Source organism: Vespula vulgaris, chromosome 14 (genome assembly GCF_905475345.1).
Source record: "Vespula vulgaris chromosome 14, iyVesVulg1.1, whole genome shotgun sequence".
NCBI classification, from domain to species: Eukaryota; Metazoa; Arthropoda; class Insecta; order Hymenoptera; family Vespidae; genus Vespula; species Vespula vulgaris.
In genome coordinates, this window is record NC_066599.1 from 80,567 (window position 1) to 91,732 (window position 11,166).

Genomic DNA, 11,166 nt, shown 5'->3' on the forward strand with positions numbered 1-11,166 from the left:
CTACCTCGAATGCAAGGCGCAACCGCGTTGCACCGTTGTAGTAGGATCGACGCTCGACGGTGATGACGACGGTGGTGGTGGCGGTGGCGGTGGTGGTGGCGGAGGTGACGTCGATGCTGCTGCTGCTGCTGATGCCGATGGTGCTGGTAGCGAAGGTGATAGCGACGGTCGTAAGGACGATGGAGAACGATACGCGACCGACAGCGCTTCATGTCTGTGCGAATGACTAGATCGATGATCGTGAAAATGATTCGGTGAGGCCCGCCGAACTCCAGCCACCTGACAATGCGAAGTTGGTTGCTCGCTGAAACGACGACCAAAACAGCGAGCTTACTTATCGGACATTCGTAGGTGCCATCGAGATTTCCATAGCTCTTCGCGTTACCGATCCCCTCGAGCAAGCTGATAAAAAAGATTTCCGACTTATCCGCTTTCGACGAGCTCCTTCGGATCGCGAGAGAAGACCGAATCTATCCAGTTTTGCCCTTTCGAAAATTACGAATGGAAATTGACGAAATCTCTTGGAAAATTCCAAATCGCCGAAGGAGCGTTTCCTTATCGACCGTCGAAAAAGAGAAAAAGAAACGGATAGACGCGACTTCGTATCGGTAGAAGATAAAGCAGAAATCTTTGATATCGACGCGTTTTCTCTCGCACACGTTTTCCCTCTCGCGAAGATTCTCGAGAAGAGGACGTCGGATTCGGAAAAGGGTATCTCCGAAAGCGTTTGCTAACGGCACGGACAACGGGTTGAAAGAAAGTCGTCAGCGCACCTGCCTGCGAGAGAGAGAGAGAGAGAGAGAGCGATTATCCCATCTGCCTGTTTACCCGCACGCGGAACCGTCTAACGGCCGATCGACCTTTACGTTCGTCGAACGAAAGATTCGTTCGTTAGCGTTTTGCAACGAACGACGTTGTCTTTGTACTTAACCGACGATGAAAAACGGTCACGTGGGAAAGACGGAAAGCGCAACCGCGCATCGAATCGTAGAGTGGAACCGACTGTGAGACCGGAAGTGTCACAGGGGGCTCTTTCACGACGTCGGGTCGTTCTTATCTGCAGCGAAAATAATCTCTATGCTTCGGCTACGAGAGGTTCTCGCTTATCGTTTATCGAGGAGATAAGAAGACGAACGACTCTTTCGAACGAAGACGAAGAAGTTTGAGAGAGAGAGAGAGAGAGAGAGATCGAAAGGCCCGATTTTCCCGAAAGAGGGAAAGGATAAACTCTCACAGTTCGATAAAGAAGGGAGCTCGAGGATCGTTGGAGGAATAAAGTAAGAGGAATGGGCGGGACGCGTGAGATGAACGGATGAATCACCGAATAATCGTACACCTGCCGCGTACGACGCATCGCCAGAAGGATGATACGCGAGGAGAAAGGACAAGCGCGCCGTGGTAGAAGGCACGCCATTCGGGAAATGCTGGAACGCGGTTGAAACGCGAGTGGGTACCGCGTACGGCGCACGTAGCACACGGGGCCTCGGAATGACGATGCCGAGAGGACAGGGACGAGGGAAGTCGAGCTCGAGCGATGCGACGACGTCGAAGAATCTTAACACCGATGACGGACGGATAAAGAGCAAAAACGTCGGATAAAGAAAGCGTTGAACGAAGAGCCGAGATATTAAAAAATGCGAAATTTCGACCGATCGATCGATCGATCGATCCAACGATCGACGCGAGTACCGATTTTATCACCTTCCACGCGATAATTGTATCGAGTGCAAAGTCCGAACGGAACGCGTTGACGCGCGTTCGTCGTTGTTACCTGGTCACGTTGTTGCTCTTGAAGCTGACCATTCTCGTAACCGCGAAAGAATATTCTTTGGCCGGTTTTCTCTCGCGCGCGCACGCACGCGAACGCACACATCGACGCACTTGCCCTTTCGACGCACTCTCTATAATTATAATCCCGTGGGTTTACTCCCTCCTTGCGTTGGTCTCGCGCATTCGTCGAACCGGTACACCCACTTCGCGACCAGTAAAGAAATAAAAAGGACGAGTCACGTGTCGAGAAAGTCCTCGCGAGGGAAGGCGCGCGCGCGCGCATCGAGGACGAACTCTCCGCGTTTCCGGGCCGACTGACGAGACGGTAACGCTTCGGCTCCGATCCGTTCCCACCACCGTGACTTCCACCGCCACCGGACCAGGGCCACCACCACCACCGCCGCCGCCGCCGACGCCGTTTCTCCCCGTCTCTCTGCTTCGCGCACGACGGCGCAAGACGGCATAGGTCGACGGCGTTCTTTTCGTCGCGTCGTCCTTCCCTCTCCCGCGCCCCTCCATGGACTCGTCTCCGATGACACGAGCCCTTACGCTCTTAACCGTACTCCGAGTTGTCGATGGTCACGTAGATTCTTTCTCGCGCTCGCGATCGTCTCTTCTCGATCGATGAACGTTCGATGAAAATCGACCGCACTATCTCGCCTATTCGTTGTCGTCCTTACGGGTCGTTGCGTCAAGTGAAACGTAAAAGTATCGTAATAGCTCGTTGTCCGCTACTTTTTCCTCCGTGCTCGACGGCAACGCTCGGTGATAATCGCCGTTAAAAGCGGAAGTTCGAGTATCGTCGAGGGAGCTGGCGAAAACGAACGATCTCGACGATGCGATTACGAGTCTACCGTGAAACGTGACGCTACGCGAAACGTCTCGTCGCCTCCGACAGGATCTTGCGCAACGACCGGCCGAGAGAGAGAGAGCGAACGAAAGCGAGCAAGTTTCGAATTTCCCCTTGGCCAAAGGGAAATCGCCAAGGAATTTGTCGATCGACGGAAAATGCTTCGTCTCGATCGTCGGACGCTAGCCGCGAGCGCGTCGTCCATCCCCTCTCTCCCCCACCTCTTGCGGATGAAACTCTCGAACCGTAAATACCAAGCGAAAGCGTCGGAAACGTCTACCTGAGCGAATACCATTTCCCAAATTTCTTTCCTGCAAAGGCGAAGGAAACCGGCACATCCGCGTGCGCGCGTTTTTCTCTTTTCGCTCGAATCCTTTGGCAGCGACGCCAAAATTCGTCCGGTCCAAAATTTCCGCTTCTCCTCTCCTTCTCGGAGGCCGTCGATCATCGTCCAAAGAGAAAAAACCAACGAAGCGAAACGTAAGAGCGATGCGTCCGGGAGATGTAACGTTCTTATTTTGGTGCGCGACGTGGCGTCGAGCTTTCGTTCCCATCGTTCGCGACACAAAGGACTTCCGCGAGAAAAACTTCAGGAGCCCCCGACGATCCGATTCGTCGAACGCTTTTTCCATCTTTTCTTTGTCTTCTTTCCGACCTCGTCGAACAACAAGGTTGCGATAATTACCCGCCCGCTGTTTCGTACGACTTTGCACGCGGGAACGGAGAAATCCGACTCGTGATTCGGAAAATATATCGATGTCAGAAAATGTAGTTGGGAGAAATATTCGTCGAATCGTAGCAAAGGGCGCAGAAAGGTCAAAGGGCGAACGTCGAAGGAGAGCGATCGCTGCGTCTGGATTGCCAGGCGAGAGCCAAGTGTGTCGCGCACATGTCCGAAACGTGTCCGAGCTTCTCGATGAGAAACGGCCGAAGCGTTTTTAAAAGATATTCGTGCCACGCGTGTCGGCCGACAGGACCGTGAGAGTGCGGAGAAGGGAAGAGAGGGAGAGAAGACGGGCCGACGATGAGCGAGCTTTCGAGCGTCGCTGGAGACGACCCTATCGAGGAATGTCCCAGGATGCGATCCAAGGGACTTGTCTTACCTTCGAGTACTCGATAGGGGGAGAAGGGCGTCCGTCTTCGCGTCGACGACTCTCTTTCTTTCCTCCCTTCCTCCGCCCTTTCTTTCTGTTCGACGATTCTTTTCTGACGATTTCTGTTCCAAGCGACGTGCCTAATCGCGTTCGTTCTCGCATCGTCGAAGAGAGTTGGAGCGCGTTTGGTCGAACCACGAAATGCCTTTATACGCAAGAGGATCCCTGGAGAGATTTGGATTTCTTTTCGGAAAGAGAAAGAAAAACGAAAAGAGGCGAACGACGGCGTTTGCATGAGAAGGAGCGCGTCGTATCGAGCTAGGACTATACACCCACATGGCGCTTTTCGTTCCTACGGGCAATTTCGAGCACGCGATCGCGCCGTGTACGTACTCGAATTCTTGCGTGAAAGAAGAAACTCGTCCTCGTAAAGTCTACACGGTCGGAAGTACTCGCCGTTTCGCAGCAGAAAACTCCTCGGCTAGGCCACGCGAAATTGTCTCCGGACGACGATTTATTTCGCGAGCTGGGCTCTCGCTCTCCCCATCCGTCTATCTATCCATTTATCCGTCTCTCTCGGCGGCAGACGCGCGGGAATTTTTCTACCGACTCGATTCCCTCCAGGGAAAAGCGTATTTTACGCGATCTCCCTCTAGTTTTAAAAGAGGAAGGGAGGAAAAGAAAAGGAACGAGTTGGCAAGTAAAAAATGCTCGGTTTTTTCATAGAAACGAAACGTTGAACGAATCCGATCTTTCTTTCTGCTTTTAAAGCAAAACGTAAAAATATTTGTCGGTATTCGAAACGCAGAAAAATGCCCGTTCGAATTCGTTCTCGAGATCGACGTCTCTCGGTCGCTGACACGGAAAAGCGATATTGTACGCGGTAGAGATCTATGGTTGCCGCAAGGAAAAACGAATTCCCACGCGAGACGCGTCTTCGACCTTTCGCGATATCGCGGCCGAGCGTTTTACCGTTTGGGAATTAAACGAGGAAGGTAAGGAATTAAAGAGGAGGGGAGAGAGAGAGAAGAGACCCCGGTCGCCGTTCTTTCGTAGGGCGTAGCAAGGTTTCCACGAGAAACCTTAAGGTTGCGCGCGGAAATCGTACGATCGACGTACGTAAGATGACACGCGACTTATGGTTCCATCTGCCAGAGAGAAAAATCCACCAACGCATCACCACGAAACGTTCCTCTCCGCTATCGAGAGCGTACGATTCGTTCTTTCGTCAAAGGCTACGATCAAAGCTCGTACCGAAAATAAAGATAAAAAGTAAATAAAAAAGGAGGATCCAGCCCCAACGAAGAAACGTTCCGTTTGCGGGATCGAATGGTATTACGAATATCATTCGCCGAGTCCGTTCGTTGGCGGTAAATAGGAGGGATAAAGAGGGAAGGAGGTTCGTTTTCGTCGGTCGTTTAGAAAGAAGAAAAAAAAAAAGAAAAACGAATCGTTTCCCTCCGGCTCTCGGTCCGCGCGACGTAAATTTGGCAGAGATTTAATTACTACGCGGAAACGAGGGCGGATCGCAAAGACCGGAAATTAATAAATATCCGACCGGAAATTCGCACCTGTTTCGCAACACGTCCGACCGGATCGAAGCGGAGGGTTTCTCTCTCTCTCTCTCTCCCTGTCCCGCTCGTCGCGCGACGAGTTTGCAACGCGACCGATGTTATCGGCGACCGTACGGAAGGATGAAATTTGCGTCTCAACGTTGCGACCTCGAATTCTCGAAGGATACAGCGCGAACGGGAGTTGGTTTTATCGTATCGATTCGGCGGTCTCGCTTTCTCGTTTTTAGATCACGAGCCGATCCCCGTCTCGAGCGCTCTTACGACGCGTTGTGATATAATTTTAACGAGATGGGCGATAAAAGTAGGCGAGTAAGCGCATCGGATGCGTTTGTTTGTGTACGCGCACCTGACGAGAGAGAGAGAGAGAGAGACATAAAACGCATCGCGGCAAGCAGCTTACGCAAAGCCAGTTGCGCGAGGCGAAAGCCGGAAGTGCTGGGTCAAGGTAAGACGTTGCCTTCCCGCGTATAGGTATACGCATGCACGCTCGTATCGACGATTATAATCTAGGAGGATTCCACGGGTAAAAAAGAATATAAAAGGTAAAAAAGAAGACTGGTCTCTCTCTTCCTGTATTCGACGAAAAATGTTTCTCTCCTCGTTCTCCAAAGTCATCCTCCAGACGCGTCCGTGGTCCGCTTCTCTCTTCCTCCTCTCCCACCTGGTAAACGGAGCGATTGCGGTCGCGGACGAGCGCGCGATCGAATTCCTTTTCCCTCGGTCGATATTCGTGTTTCGTAGAACGCAGGTAGGACGGATCGATTCGCGTTCGGCTCTTCGACGATACGATTTTTCTTTCCGCCTTCGTATCCGGATATTTTTTGGCAGATATTCCGACGTCGAGTCCGTGACACTTTCAGCAACGGCAACGTAATTCCAAAGTGAGGAAAAAGAAGAGAAAAGGGAGACGCGGCGATTCCGTCACTCTCCCCGCGCGTCGATCCTTTCTGGAGCGGACGAGGAAACGCTTATAAGGGCAGATAAATCTCGTGGAGCAGTGCTTTTCGTGGCCTGATTTTGACGATGCGAAACTTCTTTTTCTTTCGTGGACGGAGGATGATGTAAACGTCGCGACTGGAGTCTCCGATCGGCAGAGATACGGCCGTCGCGAGATTCCCCGTCTCCCAGAAGGCCGCGATCGTAGCGAGCATCGTCAGACCGCTCCAGAAAATATTGATACGCATACCGATCCTCTCGCTCCTTTTTCCCTCGACGGTTCTCCAAACAAATATATCGCACGAATGGAGACGCGAGCGAAACGCGACGGTACTTGTAAACCTTCCTTATCTCGAGTCGTGCTCCATAAAGGGTTTTATCGATCGTTGGACACGATTCTGCATCACGACGACGACGACGATAACTTTTATTACTACTGCCGTTTGAAAATAAAAACTAGTGGGACGCATCGACGTGTACGTACTTTCTCGCAGCGTCTACGATTCGACGGCGAATCTCGAAGGACGAACGTTTATGGGGATGATAAAAGCGATGTTGACAAGAAAAAGAAAGAGAGAAAAGGCGATACGAACGAAATCGATCCTTACGTAACGCGCAAGAACGCGAAGCATGCGTAGGCACGGAAAGCGCGAAAGTTTCTCTGACAATGAGCTCGATCCCTGGCAACCGGTACGGCGCGCCTCTCTAGACCTCGTTTCGCTCCGCGTACCGTTGACTCGATCGAAATAAAACGAATCCAGGGGTATGGCAAGTTACAGATGGATACGGATTTGCAGGCGTTGGTCAATTTTCACCTTTTCCATCGACGTGAACGAAAGTTGCCATCGTTCGCGTCCTCGCGCAAGCACAAGGGTCTTTCTCCTGACCGATTCGTATCCTCGTCGGCGACCTCGCATCGCCGCCAAGTCCTGGCATGTACGCTCGTAAACCTAGAAATAACGGTTCTCCTTCCATCGACCATTTGCGTTAGAAAGAGGACGAGCGTCGTCCCGCTCCTTCTCCGGGGATCTGCTCTTTCATTCACGCTTTGCCACGTACGTGGACGCGCGCAATTTTTCGAGCCAGCCGAGATCGAGAGAACGATGGAACGATCCGTTATCGTTCCTCCGCGGTCGATGCGCGACTCGAGCCATCGAGATTTATCGTTCTCGCAAAGTTTAGGATCCTCGAGTTTGAGGAAAACTCAAGTACGCGATCGAGTTCGCCACGTAGATCAGGAAATTGAGGGTCCGCGGAGAGAAGATGGAAAAGGAATGAGAGAGAGAGAGAGGCGGCGGAACCGACGGAAGGATAAGGACGCGTTCCTCTCTTCCGGCAGAAGCCGCCCCCGTTTTACGAAATCTCTTTTCCCCGAGAGAGAAAAAACTTCTAAAGGGCTCGCGTCCTCCTCGTTGGCTCCGACGAGGGTGGGAGAAGGGGGCAATTGGTTTCATTCGAGAAGACGAAAACGACGTCTAATTTTCTCGCGAGTACCACTCGACGACGAGATTTTCGTACAAGAGCGCCCTCGTTCCGCGATAAATCTACGAGGAACCTTTTCGACGCTCGTCCATCGAACGTACACCTCCGTCGATTCTTCCTACCGCGCGTGCACGTTTAAATTTACGCCCCGCGACAAAAGTCGACACACTCGGACGAGAAAGAAGGCGGCGAATAATTGGTTTGGTACCTGCGCGATCACCGAGCTTTCGAGGCAAGCTCGAAACGATCTCCCGACATTCCTCTCGAAAAGAAGGAGCAAGGCGAAGCTCGTAGAATTACTCGTGGTCCGGCGAAAGGCAGTATCGCGACGGCGACACGCTCGAAAGACTCACCCGCGAGTTCGACCGAGGCATCGAGCAGCGCTGCGGGAACGAGAGTCGATCCGGTCGAGCGACCTCGGGGATTCGGGCTCGACGCGGGCGTACGATCGCTGTTCGTCGACGGTACGTAAAAGATTTACAGGCGAACCGCATAGGCGCGTAATCGGAAACGCAAAGACGCGGTGCCAGCGAGAGCGCACGGATGAATTTTCGCTTTCACCGAGCGAGCGGACGAACGAACCGCGACTCGCCGCTGGCCTGGGCTACGGCTAAACGCTCGAGGTTTGCTCCAAGAAGATATCTCGAAACGAAAGGACGAGGGTCGATAAAAATCTGCTCGAAGATGGCGTCGGAGAATAAAAGAAAGACCGGGTGTACGTCGCGAGCGGATCGAAAGGGAGACCCGAGCTTGGCGAGAGTTCCTGCGGAACTGGATCGCGGAAGTTCCGCGCTCCCGCGCTCCCCACTCTTCCTCGACTCCCACTCGCCCTTCCCTCGCGACCTACGACGCTCCTCCGAGATCGTCGTCCGACCGTCGATCCGGATCTCCGTTCAACGACGCTTCGACGTCGATCACGTTGTCCAGAAGCGTCGAATCTCTTTTATCGCGAAAACGAAAGTAAGATTTATCGCGCGATCCGATAAGGTCCATAGATCTATAGATCGACTCTTCGAGATAAACGTCGATATCTCGTCGGTTCTCTCGATAAGAGGGAGCGCACTTTGGGCGATACGACTCGTCGCTGAATCGCGGATCCGAAGGAAACGTTCGATCTCGTCGCGCTGGGTAGAGAGACGCGGTGTTTCGTCCGGCCGAACGTTGCTACCCCGACGCGTCTCGCTCGTACCTCGCGAACAACTTTCAAGATCGGTTCGCGGCGATTCGCGAGAGAGAAAGACCGCTCGACGTAGAGAGGAAAGTCGATAACCGATAACGCCTGGGGCAACAACGAGCGTGCACGCCTCGATGGACGGGAAAAGCCGAGGGATGGAGGAAAGGGAAAACGCGATCCCGAACTCGCTCCGGTCTTAGCGCCCTTTTTTCGAATTAGTTTACGTCCGCTCGGACCGATAAAGCGAACTCTGCCCGACGTGAGGCGGACGCACGAGAGGTCGAAGGAAGAGAGGAGGAAGGGACCCTTGCACGCGCGCGGATCGCCCGAGGTTAGGATCTTAGGGTCTCCTCGCGAGGAACGTCGAACGAAGAGAGGAATTCCAGGGAGTTGATTCTCTCTCGCTCGAGCGTTTACGGAGGTTAAATTTAAACGGAGCTCGAGGGGAGTACCGCTCACGGGGGGAGAGGTTCGTCGTGCGAACGAGTACCCGCGGACGCTTCCTACTCTTCCTCCTCCGAGCGAACGGGAACGCGACCAGACGCGTTCGAAGGGAACGACCCGATCGGCGTCTACTCGAGTACGTTCCTCCGAGTTGAGATCGTTTTTCGATGGTTCGAAAGGACGAAGGGCGCCGCGGAGGAGAGAGCGAACGGGGGCCACTCACCTTTCCCGAGATCTCGGCTTCTGCGTGCTCGAACGTCGGCGACACCATCTTCTTCCCCGCGCGAGCCCTCCCTCTCCCCTCGTCCTCCCGCTCCTTCGGAATCTCCTTCGCGAAAAAGCGAATCGGCGAGGTCAGCTCCGACGAGTTCCTTCGTTCGCGATCCCTGCTTTTCCTTCGAAGCGTTTCTCGCTCGAGACCGTTACGCGGGACCCCGTGCTACGATCGACGAGGAGAGAGCGCGCGAAAGGAAAGCGGCGCCTCCCGCGCGAACCGATTCGTACCCCTATCGGTAGGAGAAGCCCGAGTTTTCCTCTGGCACCTGCGACGGACCCGGCATAGCTCGGCCGGCTTAAGGTCGACGCGACACTGCCGTCGAACGGGGAGAAAGAACGGGCAACAGGTTCGTCGGTTAGCCCCGAGAAACGTGACGATAGCTGCGAGCCCGCGGAGGGACGGGGGGAGAGAGAGAGGGAGAGCGGAGAGCCGAGAGAGAGACGCCGTGGAGGGGGATACCGAGGAGGAGAGCCGAGAGAGGAACGACCAAGAGCCAGGTAAGCGAGTGCCGCCATTGCTGCCTCCTTGACGCAGCATCCAACGCGGCGAACGGCAGTGGCGTCGACGACGCCGAGACTTTTTCGACGGATCTCTCTCTCTCTCTTTCGAGACCGACTCGAAGCCACCACGTCTCTATCCGTTCTTATCGCGTTCCAACGTCTTCGACCGATACGTCCTATCTCGGACGGAGCGGGCGAGCGAGCGAGCGAGCGAGCGAGAGAGAGAGAGAGAGAGACGAGCCACGAGCAGGAGAAAGTCCTGCCAAGCGTTCGACTCGAACCCTCGTCGTAGATCGAGCCGCGTTCTCGATATCCTTGCGATCGACCGCTACGCCAATGCACGACAACAGGTTGTCGCCAACGAGAACCGCCGCGCGGCCGTGAATGGGCGCGTTCGTTCGCGCCACGATCCGCCGCTGGAAGCAACGAGAGCGATTCTTCGAATTCGAGAACGAACGCGTCGGAAATTTTCGCTTCGGGTCGAGAGAAAATCTTAACGTTTTACTTACTTGCTACCGATCTCGCTCGACGAGATCGCGATCGCGCTTCTCATATCTCATAACGGGAGACCGTCCTCTCTGCTTCAGTCTCCGCTTTACGCCTTACGGACGATTCGAACGACCTTTTCCCAAAGTACTGATTACGATTGTTCTTTCGCCATAACGACGAGGATTGTTTTGGCGAGCGCGAGATGGCAGCACCGGTCGCAATCTTCGACGTTCGAGAGAACCGACCACGAACGACGAGCGATCTCGCGCTCACGCGAGAGTTATCGACGTACGAGGAAACGTCCGGGCGAGAAAGCGCGTCCGTCGAAAGAGAGGAGGAAAGAAACGAGCCGAGTCGATCCGACGTCTCGATACATCGCGAGCAACGGTTTTCTCGCCACGCGCGAGAGCCGACGATCGAGCGTATCGATCGATTCGATTCGCGCGCCCTCCGTCCGAGCGAGGCCGCGGTTATCGATCGTTCCTTCGATAAAACTCGAAGGAACGCGACGATTTCGAGCGAGGCCGCCGCGATGACGCACGGCCCGACGAAAGTAAGAGTGGGGCGCTCGACAGC

At 54.1% G+C, this 11,166-nt stretch overlaps 1 protein-coding gene across 15 annotated transcripts in view; it reads right to left on the minus strand.

Moving 5' to 3' along the window:
• Positions 1-10,891, minus strand: part of LOC127068856 (uncharacterized) — a 55,212-nt gene extending 44,321 nt beyond the window's left edge. For 11 of the 15 annotated variants that reach the window (XR_007783230.1, XR_007783232.1, XR_007783231.1 and 8 more), the window contains exons 1-2: positions 10,611-10,891; positions 5-304 (exon numbers count right to left, since the gene is read on the minus strand). Coding sequence is in view for 11 of the 15 variants with exons in the window: in XM_051005172.1 (XP_050861129.1) it covers positions 5-304; positions 10,611-10,654 (344 nt within the window). In the remaining 4 variants the exon portion in view is untranslated. Of the gene's footprint in view, positions 1-4; positions 305-1,771; positions 7,427-9,547; positions 10,572-10,610 lie in introns of those variants that run through there. The other 4 variants (XM_051005167.1, XM_051005174.1, XM_051005179.1 and 1 more) reach the window with 4 other exon arrangements.
• Positions 10,892-11,166: the final 275 nt, after the last annotated feature.